General features: G+C 39.5%; 2 protein-coding genes across 5 annotated transcripts; both read right to left on the bottom strand.

Moving 5' to 3' along the window:
• Positions 1-6,037: 6,037 nt before the first annotated feature.
• LOC110683159 (putative disease resistance protein RGA1) lies at positions 6,038-13,243 on the bottom strand. Of its 4 annotated transcripts, XM_021859504.1 has the most exons (6): positions 12,891-13,243; positions 12,478-12,588; positions 8,765-11,997; positions 7,648-7,776; positions 7,421-7,511; positions 6,038-6,948 (listed from the first exon to the last, which is right to left on the bottom strand). In XM_021859504.1, the coding sequence occupies exon 3, from the start codon at positions 11,731-11,733 to the stop codon at positions 8,890-8,892; it is 2,844 nt and encodes a 947-aa protein (XP_021715196.1). In that variant the 5' UTR covers positions 11,734-11,997; positions 12,478-12,588; positions 12,891-13,243; the 3' UTR covers positions 6,038-6,948; positions 7,421-7,511; positions 7,648-7,776; positions 8,765-8,889. The 4 variants fall into 4 exon arrangements, 2 of the variants coding, with proteins under 2 accessions (XP_021715196.1, XP_021715197.1); XR_002503564.1 differs by lacking the exon at positions 8,765-11,997 and having other exon boundaries at positions 12,891-13,240; XR_002503565.1 differs by lacking the exon at positions 8,765-11,997 and having other exon boundaries at positions 7,648-7,714; positions 12,891-13,239.
• A 3,693-nt stretch (positions 13,244-16,936) lies between these two features.
• LOC110683206 (protein MAIN-LIKE 1-like) lies at positions 16,937-18,587 on the bottom strand. The gene is made up of 3 exons (XM_021859552.1): positions 18,050-18,587; positions 17,146-17,906; positions 16,937-17,059 (listed from the first exon to the last, which is right to left on the bottom strand). The coding sequence occupies exons 1-3, from the start codon at positions 18,585-18,587 to the stop codon at positions 16,937-16,939; spliced, it is 1,422 nt and encodes a 473-aa protein (XP_021715244.1).
• Between the last annotated feature and the right edge of the window lie 591 nt (positions 18,588-19,178).

Below are 19,178 nucleotides of genomic sequence, written 5' to 3'. Positions count from 1 at the left end.
AGTATAATCCCTGATCAGTGACGAAGGCCGTCTTCTCCTGATCTTTCTTCCATAAAGGAATTTGATGGAAACCAGAATAGGCGTCCATAAAACTCATCAAGGCATGGCCGGCTGTTGAGTCGACCAGGTTATCAATTTTAGGCAGAGGGTAACTGTCTTTGGGGCACGCCTTGTTTAAGTCTGTGTAGTCTACACACATTCGCCAGGTGCCATTCGGCTTTTTAACAAGCACCACATTTGCAACCCAGTCTGGGAAGTAACATTGCCGAATGAACCCCGCATCAAGTAATTTTTTAACTTCGGCGGCTGCCGCCTGACTTCTTTCTTCGCCATGGTTCCGCTTCTTTTGCCGTACCGGCTTCTTTTTCGGATCCACAGCGAGTTTATGTACTGCCAGATCAGGACTAATGCCTGGCATTTCATGGACTTCAAATGCAAAGATGTCCTTGTATTCTTTCAATAGGTTGTGAAAGTCGTCACCAAGGTTTCTCAGAGCAGTCGTCCCAACTTTGACTGTTCGGTCAGGACGTGAGTCGTCTAAGATCAGGTCCGCATGCTCACCAGCCGGCTGAGGGCGGAACTCATCCGGCCGCTCCTCTGCCAATGATTGCTATTTTCTTGCTTTTCTTGCGGACTCTGTCTGAGACGCCTTTCTCTTTTTGTCGCCTGTTTCTTGAACAGGCGCACTCTCCTTGACATTGTCAAGGTATGTTTTTTCTCCACTTGACCCAGTGGCCATAACAGTGGGCTTGACATCCGAGAGATAGCACTCTCGGGCCATCCTCTGATCTCCCCTTAGGGAGCCGACTGTTCCATTATCCCTCTCAAACTTGAGCAGCATAAGAGACGGGATTATAACAGCCCTGGAATTATTCAGGGTTGGTCGACCCAGAATCATGTTGTAGGCCGAGAGTTCCTCTACTACTAGGAACTGGACTACCATGTGTCGTCCTTCCCCTTTTTCGCCCAGGCGAATGGGTAAATCTACTCGTCCCAGTGGGTGGACGACTCCTCCTCCAAACCCTATTAAAGGGTGGGAGGCCGGATGTATGCAGTCCGTCTGATATTTCAGTTTTGACAGACATTTGCTGCTGATGAGATCTGAGGAGCTCCCGGTATCTATGAGGATTCGGCCAACTCTCTGGTTGGCCACTTTACATTCAATAACGAGAGGGTCGTCATGCGGCCCCCTTACCCCTCCTAGATCCTCTTCAGTGATGACAATCTCAGGAAATGTATATTTGGACGGCCGTTCTTGGTGAACGGAATTTACATCTAACCGCCTTATATTATCTTTGTTGCCCCTAATAGTGGGGCCGCCTCCTGAGAAGCCGCCTGCAATGGTGTAGACGACTGCATCATCTGTATCAGAACTGTCGGCCTGTTGATTCTTTTTGGCCGACTGCTTTTTTGAGGAAGTGTTCCCCGTAGATTTCTTGACATAAGTGTCAAGATCACCTTGCTCAGCCAAGCGGTCTAGGTACCGCATGAGACTGATGCAGTCATTGGTGTGATGACCAACGTCATCATGATAAGCACAGATTTTGTCTTGGTTCCGGTTGTTTGCAGAACCCTTCATGGGGAGCGGCTTCTCAATTGAGAACCATCCCTTTATTTCTTTTAGGATAAACTGGTTATCCTTGTTAAACACATACTTTGGGGAGTATGGTTTGAATTCTTTTTTCTTTTTCTGGGCCGGCTGTTTAGAGGAATCAGCCGCCCAGACCTCTTTTCTTTTCTCATCTTTGTTAGACGACTGTTTCTGTCGTCCTTCTCTTTTGTCGAACCTTTTCCCGTCCGACTGTTTTATCGTACACAGATCAGTCGCCTGTATATAGGCTTCTGCTTCAATCAAGGCCTCTTGAAGAGTCGCCACCCTTTTTCGAACTAAATCAAATTTGAAGGTAGACCCGTCTTTGAGACCTCTAAAAAAGTCAGTATAAGCTACCTCATCCGGTAACCCTTGAATCTGTATTCTCATCAGGTTGAACCGCCTGATGTAAGAACGAAGCCCCTCCTTCTCGCCCTGCTGAATTGTTCCCAAATCAAGGGTCGTTTTCTTCGCAGGGATGTTCATGGCGAAGTTGGAGGCAAATAAGTAAGCAAGCGTCCTGAAGCTGTTTACACAACCAGTCGGCAGGTTGCCGAACCATTGCTGTGCGATTCCCTTGAGAGTCGCTGGGAAACACTTGCACCAAGTGGGATCATCCAACCCTTGAAGGTACATCAGGTTGGTGAAAGCCATCAGATGGTCTTCTGGGTTAGTAGTGTCGTCATAGGCGCCTACTAGTACATTTTTTACTTTGGCCGGCTGAGCGGCTTCAGTAATTTCCTTGGAGAAGGCCGACGGCTGTTCACCAAGTCTAAGCAGCCGTAGCTGCCAGTCCATAGGTTGGACGTTTTTTGCTGCAGGTCCACCAAATGGAGGTGGCTGCATAAAGTACTGTTGTTGCGGCACAAATGGTAAGTTTGGTACCGCCTGGGCACTATGAAAGCCGGACTGACGGGAGGTGCCGCCTGACTGACTCTCATGGTACGACTGAGTATGCCTCATCGAGGCATTTCGCAAACTGTCTTGAAAATTTGAAGTAGAAGCCGACTCTGACAATCGGTCACTCTTCTTCTGCTCTAGCAGTAGCCGAGCATCTGTGAATGTTTGCTTTGACCCGTCCGCCTGAATATGACGAACCGGTTTCCTGTTTCCCGTAGGGTAACGGAATTTTGTGAAGTCAAGAGCAAGTGGCTCCCGCTTCTTGGATTTAGGATGAGGAGTCGCCTCTCGCCCTTGAACTGGCTTCCTCTTCAGTGAAGTGGAAGGTTTTTTGGCCGACTGCTCTTTGACTGAAGCAGGCGGCTTTTTGTTGATCAACTCTTGAATCTCTCCCTTGAAGTCCCTCATGAAGGTCATGAGTTCGTTCCTTGTGATGGGAGCAGACCCATCAGTCGGCTGTTGCCGAGCAGGCGGTGCGCCTGCTGGCTCGCTTCCTGTTTGAAGATGCTCCCGTTCCCTCCTTTCGGTATGACGGGTACGTCGGGCCCTTAGGGTCCCGTCTGGAGCTGTATGAGTTTCCACTTCAAATTCACTTTCGGTGTCATGGTCCGACTGAACTTGAGGATTGTCTAGGGGACGCCTCTCTTCTGGAGTCGGTACAGACTTGGATGCCATCTCTGAAGTACTCTCCCCACAGACGGCGCCAAATGTTTCGGGGTTTTCTGATGTCCTGCGGGAGAGTTACAATTCCGAGACTGGAACCGGACGCCTGTACCTGCAAAATAACGGAGACTCCTGAGAGCTCCGCCTCCAACGGTCAAGTTAGTACCTGATTAAGGAGTAATTAATACGGAAAGTAAAGTAATAAGATCTCTCTAGGTGAGAGTGTTTAATGTTGGTAATCTGCGTCGTTAGCGAGATTAGCCGGTTATTAGAGTTCCGTAATGTTTCTGTTCTTCTCTTGATTTCTTGATTGCTTAATTAATGAGGATTAATTAAGTATTTATAGCCTTGAGAAGCGTGCCACTCTCTAGGTTTAGGGTAAACCTAGAGCTGACCGGGCCTCTAGACAGGATTGGGCCTTGATGGCCGGTTTTTCCATTTGGCATGGGTGGACACGTGACGTGCCTCGATTGGTCCGTAGAGGACGTATCTGTGGTTGACACGTGGTAGGCTCCTATTGGCCTTCGTGAAGGACACGTGGCGGAACCTGGTTGGTCCACTTGTCAGACGGTGATTGGTGGATAAAAATCCCCTAATCAAAATTTATTAATGTGATTTTTGTATGATAATTATAATTTTTATTGTGGTTATTATTATTTTTGTGATAATTTGAGTAATTAGTATTAGTATTATTAATTAATATTAGTTATTTTTGTGAATTTTCTGTGTTTTTTTTTTAAATTTCAGATTTTGAAGTTTATCGAGCGTGAAATGTGTTGTAAGTGTCGTGAGTGAGTGTTGTGAGTATTTATATACGAAGGGTAAATACGGAATTTCAAGGGAAATATGCAAGCGACGCCTAGTAATTTGGGAGCGACGTTTAACAACCCCCTAGTCTTTTTTACATTTGGAGTAACTAACAGTAATGTAGATTGTATAGGTAAGGAAAACGAATTATTCTAGCCTTGTATGCGATCAACGATAATTAGTACGGAGTAATACACAAATTCTTATACGTGGCTGACCACACCGCCATTATAGGAGGTTAATTCGTTAGTGTTATAGAGGTTACTTGGTCAGTGTTAAAGGAGTTACTTGGTCAGTGGTATAGGATTACTCGGTTAGTGTTGTAGGGGTTACTCGGTCAGTTTTACAAGGGTTACTTGGTCAGTGTTATAAGGGTTATTTTATTCTTTTATAAGTGACCACATGTTGTGGCCATCCATACACAAGACGGGCTATAATAATATAAAGATAGAAAAACAATTCTCGTAACAAACAAGATAATGGGCATGTTTGGTGAAAAGCTAAAACTAATTGTGTTAACTGATTTTGACTAGTTGATTGTATTAATTGATTTGACTAACTTATCTTATTAGCTGATTGTATAAAAGTGTTTGGTAAATGGTTGATTGCTTAAAGCTGATTGATTATGTGAAATGACCGATAAGCTAATTGTGGGGGTTTTAAAATTATATGAGGGTATAAGTGTCATTTCACCATAATAATTGAATAAGCTAATTGAATTTAAAAAAGAGCTTATTTAGTGGAATAAGCTCTTTAAATAAGCTTTCCACCAAACACCTTGTTCGTGTTTGGTGAATAGCTTAAAGCTGAAAGTTGAAGCTGATTATATTAGCTGATTTTGACTGGCTGATTGTATTAACTGATTTGACTAACTTATTTTATTAGCTGATATTATAACGGTGTTTGGTAAATTTTTGATAGCTTAAAGTTGTTTTAGCATGTGAAATGACCAATAAGCTAATTGTGGGGTAGGTAATTAAGGTAAGATTTTAAATTAAATGGGGGTATAAGTGTCATTTCACCATAAATTAATGAATAAGCTAATTGAAAAGCTCCTCTCAAAAAGAGCGTATCTAGTGGAATAAGCTCTTTAAATAAGCTTCCCACCAAACACCTTAAATTAGCTTATTTAATATTCAATAAGCTAATGTTGGTCAAATAAGCTAATTTTGCTCAAATAAGCTGTTTACCAAATAAACACAACCCTTTATATTAGCTTATTTAATACTTCGTAGTCAATAAGCTAATGTTAGTCAAATAAGCTAGTTTTGCACAATTGAGCTACGGAGTATTTGCCAAACACAACTAAGGATAATTTATTGTGGGATGCTCGAGAACTTGAAGAAAACTTTTTAAAAGTTAATATATTGTGCGTGTATATGTACGGTTTGAGTATAATATGGTTCAGGGTTCGTGGGTAGGATATGGGTCTGAAACATTATATCGGACCCTTACCTTACCCAATGATACCTAGACCCATACCCTACCCGTACCCATAAGCAGTGGCGGAGCCACTTTGTGTCCTGGTAGGATACGTAGCGTACCAAATGTTTTTTTAAAAAATAGTAAATTTTCATTTAAATATAATACTAAGAGTATGTTAGCTTATTTACTTGGCAAAAAAGTAAATAGTATAAGCAATCTGCTATGACATAGGACAAGACGAAAATAAACAATCTTCTTGTTACAAACAAATTGACAGTAAAACTAAACATACTCACTGTCTCACAATGTGCAAAAAATATAGCTACATCTCTCTCCTTTCAGTACAACATAAAAATTCTGAAAGCAAAGACATGCAGGGCCAGCAGACTTCTAACAAAACAAATACAATGTGCTCAAACTAAGCGAAAAGAATACAAGGATCAAATTAAGAGGAGAAAATTTATATCTCTGCTGACCTGTAAACTGGACAATTTGATCTACTTATTGGTGTATCTTTTATAAAATCAATGGTTAGAACTTAAAAGTTTCACAATGTATCTTACATTCAATTATATTTGTTGCCTCGTTCTAAACTCTGATAAACTACGAGTATAAAAAGAAATAAATAAATAAATAAATAACAACGTAGAATTAAGAAAAAACAACATAAGCAACTTTTAGTTTTTCAACATGAAAAAGCTCTTCAATTTGAAGAGTTAAAACCACGGGACTTGAAAGGAATGCACTGTGCACCCTTTTTTCTCTTACTATGATTTGTTGATGGTAACAAACCCAAAAACATGTTTCGCAAAGGTTTACAGCAACTTCATACATAAGATAACAACAATTGATGGACAAAGGTGGAAAATGTCACCAGATAACAGAGTTCTGTGCAGCTGCATTTTCCAACCGGAGCCTGTATCTATTAATTACACTAGCCTTACTGAAGCTCCATATGACCCCAACAATCTAAACAATTTTCAGCACCATTAAACCACGATTACCCATCAATCGAACCACAATAGCAGAAACAATTTTCAGAACCATTAAACCACGATTAACCATCAATCAAACCACAATAGCAGAAACAATTTTCACTTTTTCAGTACCATTGAAATCCTCTCCTCCGCTTGTTTTGTGTGTTGAAATTTAGGATACCACAAAACACTTCCCAAACCTTCCTTTAGAATCACCAAATTAAAGTGGGTTGATTAGCATCACTGTGTAAGCTTTCCCCACCTTCTAGGAAGGGTTGAAAAGCTCCACCAATCATATGCTCAGGCCAATCCAATTAAACTACCCGAAATTATACATGTAAAACAAGGGCCTCGATTTCTTTTCACTTGTTTCATGCTCGGTGTATCTCCGGTTGCATCAATGATGCACATAGCCTGGCATCTGAAGAGCATTGAAATAGTCACCATCTTCGCTTGAGTTCAGCATTCCTGCACTACATCTCTAAAGCAAACCTCCTTCCTAAAATTCCTATTTCCTAGCAAAGTCAGGTAAAAGCTTCCTCCGCTCAGTCTGATTCCATTTATTCCACTCAATATTCACATCCCCTGAAAGCATTGAGCAATAACGAATTATGATGTATCAAGGAGGAAAAGTGGTAAGATGTGCATAGCACTTATTACGGAGCTCCGAAGCTGTATAAATGCTTCATAAATAGTCAACAGTTTCAAAAATTTATGGTAGGATAGTTGATATTTACTTGTATGTACAATGTCATGAGAATAAAACACAAAATTTACAATCCTAAATGCACAAAATCTGACTTAATGTGGCACAAGGGTACCACATGTACAGAAAAGAAGCTAAGATAATTACAGATTCAAATTACAGACTTTACTAATAAAGTAATAAGAGAGTATTTTTTTGTCCTTCAATAGCTCTTAGTTTCCCACTCAGATAAACAACTTAGTAAATAGTAATCTATTGTACAAGTTTAACTAGAAACTCAGAATATTAATCGATAAAATTCAGTTATAAAAGGTACTGTAGTAGGCTATTCAAGTCTGAAATTTCAGATACCTAAAGCTTGCAGGATCATCTGAGTGAGATGATAGCATGGATTAAGTTTCCTCCGATTTGAGACGACAATTTAAAGTAGGAACCTGCTGAGCTGCAATAAACAATAGCAGCTAATATTTAATTTCAGGAAACAAATCTAAACAAAAGCCAAACGACAAAATGAGTAGGGAAATAATGCAATATAGCTACATAGGATAATGATAATGATTATTCCTGCTTGGAAGTACCTGATGAGAAGCTTACAGCAGCATGAAATTGTCTGTCACGGAATTGTTGCGATGATATTAATCAATTCTGGTAATTCAACAGACCAGATAAAATTGATTTAGTTAAGTCAAGAAGCTATTGCTGTCCAACTGTGAAGATAAAATTAGACATCGTTAATTCTTAACCAAAAACCCAATGCTTATAACTAACAGCGAGCCAGATTTGTAACGTGTTTTTTCATGCAGCTATACTTAAAGCCCATACATGACATAAACTGGACCAAGTTAATTGTATATACTGAAGTTATGCCAGATGAATTCCTTAATGATTACTAATTACAAAGGAGGGTCTATATAATATACTTCGTATATATATATATACCACACACACTAATCAAAACAATAAACATGGGAAACAGTTGAAATGCATCACCTATAAGCAAGTCTGACATTTGTACAAATAGTACGATTTTGTCTAGGAAACACATTGTGTGCATCAACCAGTTTCTGGAGAAGTACTTGTGTAACTTTTCCCATCTTTTTTTTACGAAAACACCCTTTTAACAACAAAATGTCCAACATGTGAGCCGACTTATAATCAATCCAATACAATGTATGAGTATTTTTATTCTCTTTTGCCTTGTTCTACATCGTTTTATGGGACAAATGGACAATTAACTGTTTCTCCCCTTTAAATAATAGTAAAAAGGAATAAATTGAGATACCAAATGCTCCCTCCACCCTCATATTAACTTTTTATTATTTGACCATACATTGACTACCCTTTTGGTTGATGTATTAATATAAAGTTTCATGATATAAGTTTTAAAATAATTTTTATTAATATTTAATTATATAATAAATAAAGTTATTATATAAAAAATAAAGTTAAACTAGTACATTGGCATATGACAAGAAAGTAATTTTAAGTCTTTCAACAAATCAACTTTTCAACTTAATATATAGATATTTAATTGTTCTTCAAAAAAAATAAAAAATTAGTAGTCAAACTTGTATTTTATGTCAAATGTGTTACTAAAACTAACGCATTTGTTTTGTAACGAAGGAAGGTTTTTTATGTCAAATGTCATCACACATAATACTAGTAAAAGAAAACAAAGACAGTTGAGTAACTCACAAGTCAACCCTGGGGATATGTTGGAGAAGGTGCCAATCTTGGCCATTCGACTTCTCATATCTTTCTTTCAGATGTGGACAATCCTCGATAGAAAGTTTCTGTAAAGAGGTAAGGCCTTGTAATGACTATGGAAGTGCTGCCAATTCTTGACAATCAACAATATCAAGTGTTTCAAGGACAGAGAGATTCCCCAATGTTATATTTTCCAAGGTTTTGCACTTCTGAATCACGAGATGTTGAATGGAATTTGAAGATTCTATCGTCAAACTTGTCAGTTCCATGCATCCGTATATCGTTAAATATTGTAGATTAAATAGCTTACTACTGATTGCAAGATAAGCTAGTCCACCTTCAATTTCAGAAATACGCAAAATTTTTAAGGTGGTGAAAAGTGTTGATGAAGATAAAGATGATGAAGATGCTTTTTCATCATCAATTGAAATCAGATTCGACTCTAACACCTTCCCATTGATTTTTTCCACCCTCAAAAACTCCAACTTTGGTGCTAGGGGCATTGATGCCAATTTGGGGCAATAATTTAATGTCATTTGCAGAAGACGAGGAAACAGCAATTGCCTTGGCTCACCATCATCATCCTTTGCTGGTCTTGTCCACCCCTTTATAGAACTTAAATAATCGATTGACAAGGTCGTTAAGGATGGGAAGTAACCATTTTGGGATCCAGAACCACACTCTCCACCTCCACTTACCCAGATGTCGCCTTCATCTTCTACATATTCCAAGTCATCAAGCCAAGATAAACAGATTTCATTGAGATAAGGCAGCCGACTCAAATGAGGAAGAACTCTGCAATTACTGCAATCCTCAATACGAATGGAAACAAGCTTAGATAACCCATCTAACCATCTACGTGGCATCTCAACTCCTTCATAGTAATGAACTCCAATATCTTTAAGATTTGGAGGCAGTTGCAAGAACATTAACATTTTATCCATTTCACTTAAATTGGGAGCAACTTCCATACATTTAAAATCTAAGCAAAGACTAATCAATCGCTGATTATCCTTCAAATTTGCTCTCTGTGCTTCCACAACAGCATCACTTCGCCACTTGCAAAATGTAATAAGCTGATTCTCACAAAAATTCAAGGGTGGCAATGAATCTATACCACAGCTTTTCCCAACCACAAATACATCCAACTCTTTCAAAGATGTCATTTTCCCAAATCCTACTGGAAAATCACTCAAACCACTCCCAGCAATTTCCAAGTGCCTCAAGTCATCCAATTTAAAAAAATCTCTTGGCAACTCTGTAAGAGAGACACAATAACGAAGCTTCAGTGTTTGCAGGTTCTGTAATCTTGTTATGTCATTAGGAAGACATCTAATAGAATAATTGCTTTCAAGACTAAGGTACCTCAGATGTCTCAACTTCCCTACAGAATTTGGGACCACGGAGATATTCATACCCTCTAAGTCCAAGACACGCAAAGACTGAAATTTCAAAATTGCCATTTTAAGAGATGGTGTTTCTATAGTCCATCCAAAATAGTTACTAGACAGTGTCACTGACCGCATCTTCCTAGCAGCAAGCAATGACACTGAAACTTTCCATCCACTATAAATCCCCCTTTTTTTAAAACTCACATGCATAAGTCCATCAGTAGAAGATATTTTGTCGGAAGGCTCAACCTGTTTCATCTCTTCACCAGCTATATCTTGAGCCAAATCATGCACTAAATCATGCATTTTGCAGCATATGACGTTCCCTACATCATCTTCATTTGGATCTTGGAATAAATTCCTCCCTAACAGTTCCAAAAAATATTGTTCTCCAGTATCCGTGCTTGATGGATCAAAATATCCTTGTGCCATCCACAATTTAACTAATTTATCTTTCCTATATGTGTAATTTTTTTTGAACAATGAACAGTAAGCAAAGCATTGCTTTAATGCCGATGGCAAGTAATCACAACTCAACTTCAACACTTGCATTATGCTGTTGTCTTCGTTCCTCTTTGCCTTCGAGAGTCGAGCATTTCTAATCCGTTGCCAATGTTTCTCGCTATTTTCAGAGTGTAGAAGGCTTCCAACAACCCTGATAGCAAGGGGAACATTTCCACAACTTTCAACGATCTCCTTCCCAAGCTGAGTCAAACCAGGATTACTCTCTTCTTGCCCCAATCGGAATGCAATTTTTTTGAAAAGGTTCCAGGACTCCTCTTCAGCTAGAAGTCCTAGACTGTGGGGTTCTGCTGTCCCAACAGCTTTTGCAACATTAGCAGAGCGTGTTGTTACAATAACTCTACTCCCATTTGCGCCACATTCAAGCAAACTTAGAAGATCCAACCAACTATCCCGACTTTCATCCCATATATCATCTAAGACAAGAAGATACTTCTTATCTTTTATTGATACTTGGATGCTCGATACAATATCTTCAAATAAGAGTCTATCAAAATCCTTATCACCGGTGAAGCATTGGTAAACTCTCCTGATTACTGTGTTTTGATCACCTAACTCAGGTACACAGACCCATTTAGTAAGATCAAAATGGTTCTGAACCCCCTCATCATTAAAAACCAGTTGAGCAAGAGTGGTTTTTCCGATACCCCCTAAGCCCACTATTGGAATCACAGCAATCCTTTTCCCATCATTATTGGAATTAAAAAGCATCCCAATAATAATGTTTTTATCAGTTTCCCTACCAATGACATCTTCTGCTTTCACAAAAGAGCATGTTTCCCTATTCCTCATGAAACGAGCCCTTAGTGGTTGTGGTTCGTCTCTATGACCATAGGCAGGCAAGTTCAAGCCAGCAATATCTGAATTGATTTCACAAAGTTGTTGTCGAATAGACTTGATTTCTCGAGATATTTTCCAGTTAAAACAAAGAGTGCCAGACCTCGAGAAAGAAACACAAACCTGCTTGTTAACTTCAATCTGCTGTTTCTGGCGGTCAACAGTAAGGACAAGATCAAACAGGTCGTCAACTTGGTAAAGAACCATCCTCAGCCTGCGAAGCCACTCTTTGACGGCATCACTGCCATCCTCTTCCTGGTGCCTCGGGAACTCGAGCTTGGATCATCCTGATGGTTTTCTCAAGCTTCTTCAAATCGTCTCGTGCACCCCACCAGGATGCAGCCTCTTTCATGGCTGCTTTGCCAAAGCCTTCCAACACTGTTCCAGACAACTCAAAAAGAACCCCCTCTGCCATTTTCTTTTTGAATTTCTTGTTGGTGGTTCACTCCCTTTTTTCTATGCCTTGCAATTCTGGTAGACAATTCTTGTAAATGATGATGAAGGATGAATTACAAGGACTTTGCATTATTATCAGCTTTTATGTAAAAGCAGAGTGAAACCAATGATTTTTTCTCCCGTTGGCTGTGAATCACACATTCTACTGACAAATAATTACAGTAACGGACTACAGTACTCTTTTTTACATTTGGAGTAACTAACAGTAACGTAGATTGTATAGGTAAGGAAAAATAGTGTGTAACACCCTAGGAAGAGATGTATTTTTTTTTCAAAAAATTTAATCAAGTTTTATAATTCCATTTTGCATCGTTCGTCCGATAAAGGTTACTCCATTTCTTTATACGGTAGCATTCCCCGTTTTTTTATACCACTCAGCAAAGTAGTAACAGATTAAAACACTCCCATCTACTTGTAATTTTTTGTTGACAATTTTGCTCATCCAGATATGAAAATATCTCTTCTTTGAAAGGAGTTAATCACATACATGCTTACCTTTATAAAGTGAAGTAGATTTCTTGTCGGCATTTCATCAAACAGCTTGCGTGCATTCTCTGGATTTGCTGCCCTTCAATTTTCCTTTTGTAAACCTTAGCACAATTGAACCTAATGTACTCCGTAATCAGTGTAGTGTTGCAAAATAGTGAAGTGTTTTTCATTTCTGAAATGACACTTAAAAAATCCATGAAAAGTTATGGCTTTGGATTATCACTAAAGTAGAAACAAACAAAAACGAACGGCCATGGAAAAAGATGAATGATCTATTTTAACTAAAGTTTTCTGGATTATCTAGAAAACTCTGATTGAATCGAACTCACAATTATATTTTATTTTACTTGAGCAGATGAGAATTTAATACAAATATGGGAAAAGGGAGAATTATAATAATTAAAGACAACAGAAATTACCAGAGGATTGATAGTAGATTAGTTGCCGAATCAAGTAGTTTGCCCAAATGAATTAGAGTGGCGACTCCAGATAAAGATAAGTTAATCATCCTCTTCTTAAACGTGAGATTAATGTGGGACGCTGATTGTGAGCACTGAATTAAAGTGGTAAGATATTAGGCGTCGCTCCTATTTTAATGTGAAGTTACCATTTTGCCCTTGTGTTAATTTGGGCTATATAAAGCTCCACCACTTTGTCACATAGTTTCCCGAGCATTTTAATATTATTCCCGAGCACTTTGACCCACTACTTGCCTTAAAAAAATCCCGAGCTCAAAAATTCCCGAGCTCACCGCCAAAAATATTTAATTTTAAAAAAAAAATTATCAAGGTTTAGCGACGGGTTTTGGACGATGAACGACGACAATGATCGTACACCGGAGGCATCGTCGGAAGAATCTGTATATATACATCCGCCTGGAATTTTTGGATCTTCCATGGTGGATCCGGAAATCTTAGGCGGATCCTCCATGAAGGATCCGGATTTTTTGGGCGGATGTCCCCTTTTCATTAAAAAAAAAATTATTATTATTATTATTATTATTATTATTTGTTGTTGTTGTTGGTATTGGTGAGCATAAATTGGGTTGCGAAAAAAATGTGGTTTGTAATTGTTATTAATATTGTTATTGTTGCTATTGTTATTGTTATTGTTATTGTTATTGTTATTGTTAGCTATTTTTGTTAGTATTAGTTTATGTTAATGTTAGTTAATATTAGTTAATGTTAGTGTTAGTTAATATAAGTTAATGTTGTGATATTAGTTAATGTTAGTGTTAGTTGGTGTTAGTTAATATTAGTTAATGTTATTATTATTATTATTATTATTATTATTATTATTATAATAATTATTATTATTATAATAATAATAATAATAATAATAATAATAATAATTATTATTATTATTATTATAACAAAAACCTACAAAGTCAATTGATTATTATTATTATTGTTATTATTATTATTACTATTATTATTATTGTTGTTGTTTTATAAATATTGTTATTAATATTGTAATTATTATTATTATTGTTGTTTTAAAAATATTGTTATTAATATTATAATTAAAATACTAATATTGGAGTGTTTTGTGTGTTTTCTTTTATTTTTATAGGATTCGGAGTTTGAAGACGGCGGTGACGATGTGAATTATAGTGCGAATTTTGTCACAGACACGTTTTTTCCAACGTTTGATGATGCAGTTAAATGAGCAGATGTTGTTGCCATAAATCTGGGATTTATTTTGGTTAAATCGTCTTACAACAAAACTAGAGATGGTCGACCGTATCGATATTTGAGACGTGATCCGGGACGAAAGAGCAAGCCGAGAGATCTTGAGAACGCAATTCGGAAGGACACAAAAACCAAAGCCAATGGTTGTCCTTTCTACATCAAGATATATTATGAGTTCATCACCGATAGTTGGAAGATCCGGGCAAAAAATGATGCAACTGGGACCGATAACCATCCAATGATTGTGTATCAGGAGGGTCATCGTAAAATTAGTGGCTTGAGCCCGGATGCGAAGAAGGTTGTGCGTGACATGAAAAAGTCAAAGGTTGCACCGCGTAACATCATGGCGACTATTGCAGAGCAATTTCCCGATGATCATCCAAACATCAGACATATTTACAATTGTCGGAATGACTCGAGAACAGAGATGTCTGATGGGAGAGGAGTTGTTCAATAATTTCTTCATTTGGCGAGACAGAGTCAGTATATTTACTGGGTCATGTCTGATGATCTCGGCGTTCTACATCATGCGTTTATGGTGCACCCAATCACGGTAAACATACTACGCACGTACCCACATGTGATCGGTATGGATTCGACTTACAAGACCAACCGATAAGGGATGTCGTTCTTTGAGATAGTTGGTGTGACACCGACAAATCAGAATTTCCTCGTCGGTTATGTGTTCATGCGCAACGAGTGCACGGCAAGCTATCGGTGGGTTTTGCAGAGATTAAGAGAGTTGATTGGGTATGATAAGGAACTCACGGTATTTTTGACAAACCGTGAGCTTGGCCTGTGTGCGGCATTGAGAGAAGTGTTTCCAGTGACGTCGCATTTACTTTGTCGATGGCACATTAACAAAGATGTGGAGGCTCGGGTCACTGATATGTTCAAAAACAAGAGGATCGGTGCGAGTTTCAAAAACGACAAATGGAAACGTATCATGGATGCTGCAACCGAGGCGGATTATAATGCTGCTGTAGATACAATGAAGGCTCGGTGGGAAAGTTATCCGACAGTGATTAGTTATGTTGAGAGAACATGGCTTTGTCATAAAACGAAATTTGTGACATTTTGGACGAACCAAGTTCTTCACTTAGGTAACACGAGTACTTGCAGAGTTGAGAGCCAACATTCGGCCGTGAAGATGTGGTTTGAATCTTTGACAGGTTCGTTGTTATTATGTTGTAGTTGAAGTATTTACTTCGTTTTAGTTATTTTAATTATAAATATAATGGTTTTTTATAATTTTAATCAACGGCAGGTTCTTTGGATACCGTATGGGCCCGAGTACATTATCATATTGGTAATCAGATCATTGCAATTCGTAATGGTTTGGAGGCGTCTAGGTCGAAGATTGGTGAGAAGTACAAACAATTTCCACTGTCACGGCAAGGTGTCTCAGTATTGTTTGAAAGTTCTCGATGACGAGACGAGAAGGATGAGGAAGCTGAGTTATCAAGTGTATGAGCGTCGTGGATGTGCAATGCGTCTGACCCACGGTTTGCCATGTGCTTGCCAGATACATGATTTGCTAGTTGCCAAACAGGCTTGTATATAAAGCAAATTCATCTGTTCTGGAAGACCTTGGTTATCGGTGATGGTGTTGATGTACCGGTGTTCGTTAACGACTCGACCGAGGAAGCTGCACATTTTCGTTCCCTGGTTGATGAGGTCATTGGTAGTGATCCTGCTGTACTTCAAAATGTATCTCGCATCATTGAGGAGGTATTGCATCCGGATCATTCAAACCTTGAAGATCCATATGTAAACCACAACGTTCGAGGTCAACGAAGGAACAATGATACAAGACGAGATCCTTGTTATTTCGAACATGTTAACCGTCGAAACACTCAACGTGGTGCACGGAAAACAGGTACAACTGGCTATTGTGGTTTAAACGTATTTCATCTTGTAGCTTATTAATAACTGAACATTAATTTTGTGCAGAAGCAAAAGATCCATGTGACATCCGCCACTTCAGGTATTTGCACTTGCTTCCAGGACCGATGTTGCCTTACATCCCGGCATGGAAGGATGTCATTGGTGATGGTAACTGTGGCTTTCGTTGTATGGCCGACTTCTTCTTCGGTGATCAAGCACAATGGTTTGACGCTCGGGAAATAATAGCAAACGAGGTCGCCGCTCATCCATTCCTATACGAAAGGATTTACGGGATTGGAAGGGTTTGGATGAATGTGGAACGTATTCGATGGGATGGTGGGGCGGTTGATTCACGGCATTGGATGGTTGCAATTCAAGATTTATTTCCTATTGTTACTTGGTTCAACGCAAGGGTTATTATTCTTGGTGTAGGCACCGTACCAACCTGCTACTACCCATGCCTCGCGATCTTACCGTTGCGGGCACGAAGCACGGTCAGCCGGTCAGGGCACCCGACCGAGAGTTTGTGATCGTTATAGTTGGGGGGGGGCCACATTTCATCCGTATTGACCTTGCAGAAAATTCACCTCTTCCCCTGATTGCAGGATGGTGGACCGAGCACCACGAGCCAAGTGTTGACAGATTGGATCAGCAATATGAAGTTAGAAGGAACATGTGGGATGTATTAATTAGGCAGTGAACTCATTTATGTACTTTGACTTAGGTTGAACAGTTGTAGCTATGTAATATAAATCAATAAAAATAATTAAATAAAGTTTCAACAAAACCAAATATTAAATAAGTCTCCAGTTCTTAAATTACATGCCGAATACAAAGTACTGTAAAACAATGACTATCAGCTAATATAAAACTAAAAGACAAGTAATTCACAACCCCATCATCGCCTTCCAGTCAACTATCAGCTGCTCAGTCATTGCCCTTGTTTCATGCGACATGGTGGGATACTCATCCAGTGCTCTTCGGTGAATCTCCAAGGACCGACCCATCCACTGCAAATAAGAGAACAACATATTAATTATAGAAATTACAATTTGTTTAAGTGGTATTTATAGTATAATAAAACACAACTACTTACATAGTCCGTGTTAGTCCTCTCAGGTAGTCTGGTACTCCCATCTAATGACCCACCAGGAGAAAGACGAGTATGAGAAAATCGGTACAGCCACTGCATGTAACCAGGAGCGGCCGTAGGAGCTCTACCACCAAGTCTGGTGAGGGCACCTAAAACAACACTAAAAGACGAGCCAGGGACAAACCGAGTCCACATCACAGATGTCATCTTGGTCGGAAAGTCAACCCGATGCATCTTCAAGTTCGTCGGTCTCTTAGCCTTCTCAGGCCTGATAATGGCCCTTGGAATGTCCTGCACGAATCCAAGTTGTCGGACCACTCGATAAGGCATGTATGGCTCAATGATGCTACGGTACTGGATACAGCCAATAAATAGAGTGTCTGGCATGCGTCGTGCAGGATCAACTCCGTACGATAGCCAGTTAACCTCATTGTCAGTCAGCTGATCCAATCTAGCACGAAAAGTGAGGAGGCGCTCCATGATCTTGTTGGGGCATCCCGATCCCACATCCCAAGCAGACGCACGAGGAATACTAAGCTCCCTCGTCAAGGTACCCTGCTGAGGCCGGAAGCACGGAAAGTACTCGTAGATCCACGCCTGTAGAAGCGTGAGACAACCAGCGATTGAATCGACATCTTTTCTTGATGACGTACCTAACTGGCGATATAGATATGCTAGAGCAGATGAACCCCAAGAGAACTCATTGATTGGAAGATCATCAACAACAAGCTCGTTGAGGAAGGACGGATGAGTACAATACCACTCTTGTCCAAAAACAGACATCCGCCCAGTACTAACCACATGTAGGCACCGTAATGGACACCGAAGGGCCTCATCTGCGCCTCCAAGGTCGAGTCCATAATCCTCTCGGTCAGCACCCCACTATCCTGCCAAATGGTTTTCGTACCGCACTTCTCATTTAGCTCTTCCGCAGTAATGTCCATGGTAATCGAGCACGCGTCGCGTATGGCATCCGTGCTAGGAGTAGTGAAAACCATGGAACCATCAACACGAAGCCCAAGAATATGGTACACATCGTGCAGCATGATCGTGATCTCCCAAAATGGCATATGAAACGTGTTCGTATCTGGCTGCCTTCTCTCAACAAATGCAGAAATCAACGACCAGTCAAAACGCCTAAACATGATCTCGGGTAAGTGAGACAGACCACTACCATCAATCAATTCCAAGTGCTCCTGTGCAAGACGACCTTGCCAGGTAACCAATGCAGAACACAACTGTGTCCTGCTCAAACAGCGCAAAACATTACGCTCCTGCCCGCCCCATATATATGCAGCCACGTGACCACCAAAACTAGGGATAACAGTACCATCCTCAAGACCATCTGGCATCGGCTGTTGCACTACCCATGTCTCTGCTGAGCTGGTGGAAGGCCGACTCGCTTGAATGCTACTAACAAATCTCCCATGCTGACCCCTATGCATCGTATGATAATCCTAAGGGTCATACTCTTCATCTCGATCAGCCTGACTTGCCCGCTCTTCGTCCTCATCGTCAGATGAAGGCACTCCACCCGATGAGTACATGGGGAGGCTCCCTTGCGACTGATGCTCCCCTGACCAAGTACCAGGAGACCCATATTGCTGCTCATGATGATACAGTGCCCCCGTATTTACCGAACGACCCGACTCCCTCCTAACAGACGCATTTAAATGTCTTGATATTACATGCCAAGCACCCGAACCCTCAATCTACATTAAATAAGTACAAAATCAAATATCAGTAATAATTACAAATATAACTATGATATTAAAGTTGAACAACTAATATTCAAATTCAAAAAAATAAACAATATTACAATAATAACAATATTAATAACAATAACAATAATAATGGTAATAATACTAATAACAACAACAATAATAATAATATTCCCAACAACGATAATAATAATAACACCAATAATTATAGTAATAGTAATATTGCTACTAATAATAACAATCCTAATACTAATAACATTACTAATAATAATAATTTTAATCGGTTATTAAAAAAATATTAATCACGAAAAAAAA

This window comes from Chenopodium quinoa, unplaced genomic scaffold, assembly GCF_001683475.1.
Source record: "Chenopodium quinoa cultivar QQ74 unplaced genomic scaffold, ASM168347v1, whole genome shotgun sequence".
NCBI classification, from domain to species: Eukaryota; Viridiplantae; Streptophyta; class Magnoliopsida; order Caryophyllales; family Amaranthaceae; genus Chenopodium; species Chenopodium quinoa.
Note: the sequence above shows the minus strand (reverse complement) of the source record. Positions and strands in the feature narration are given on the sequence as shown.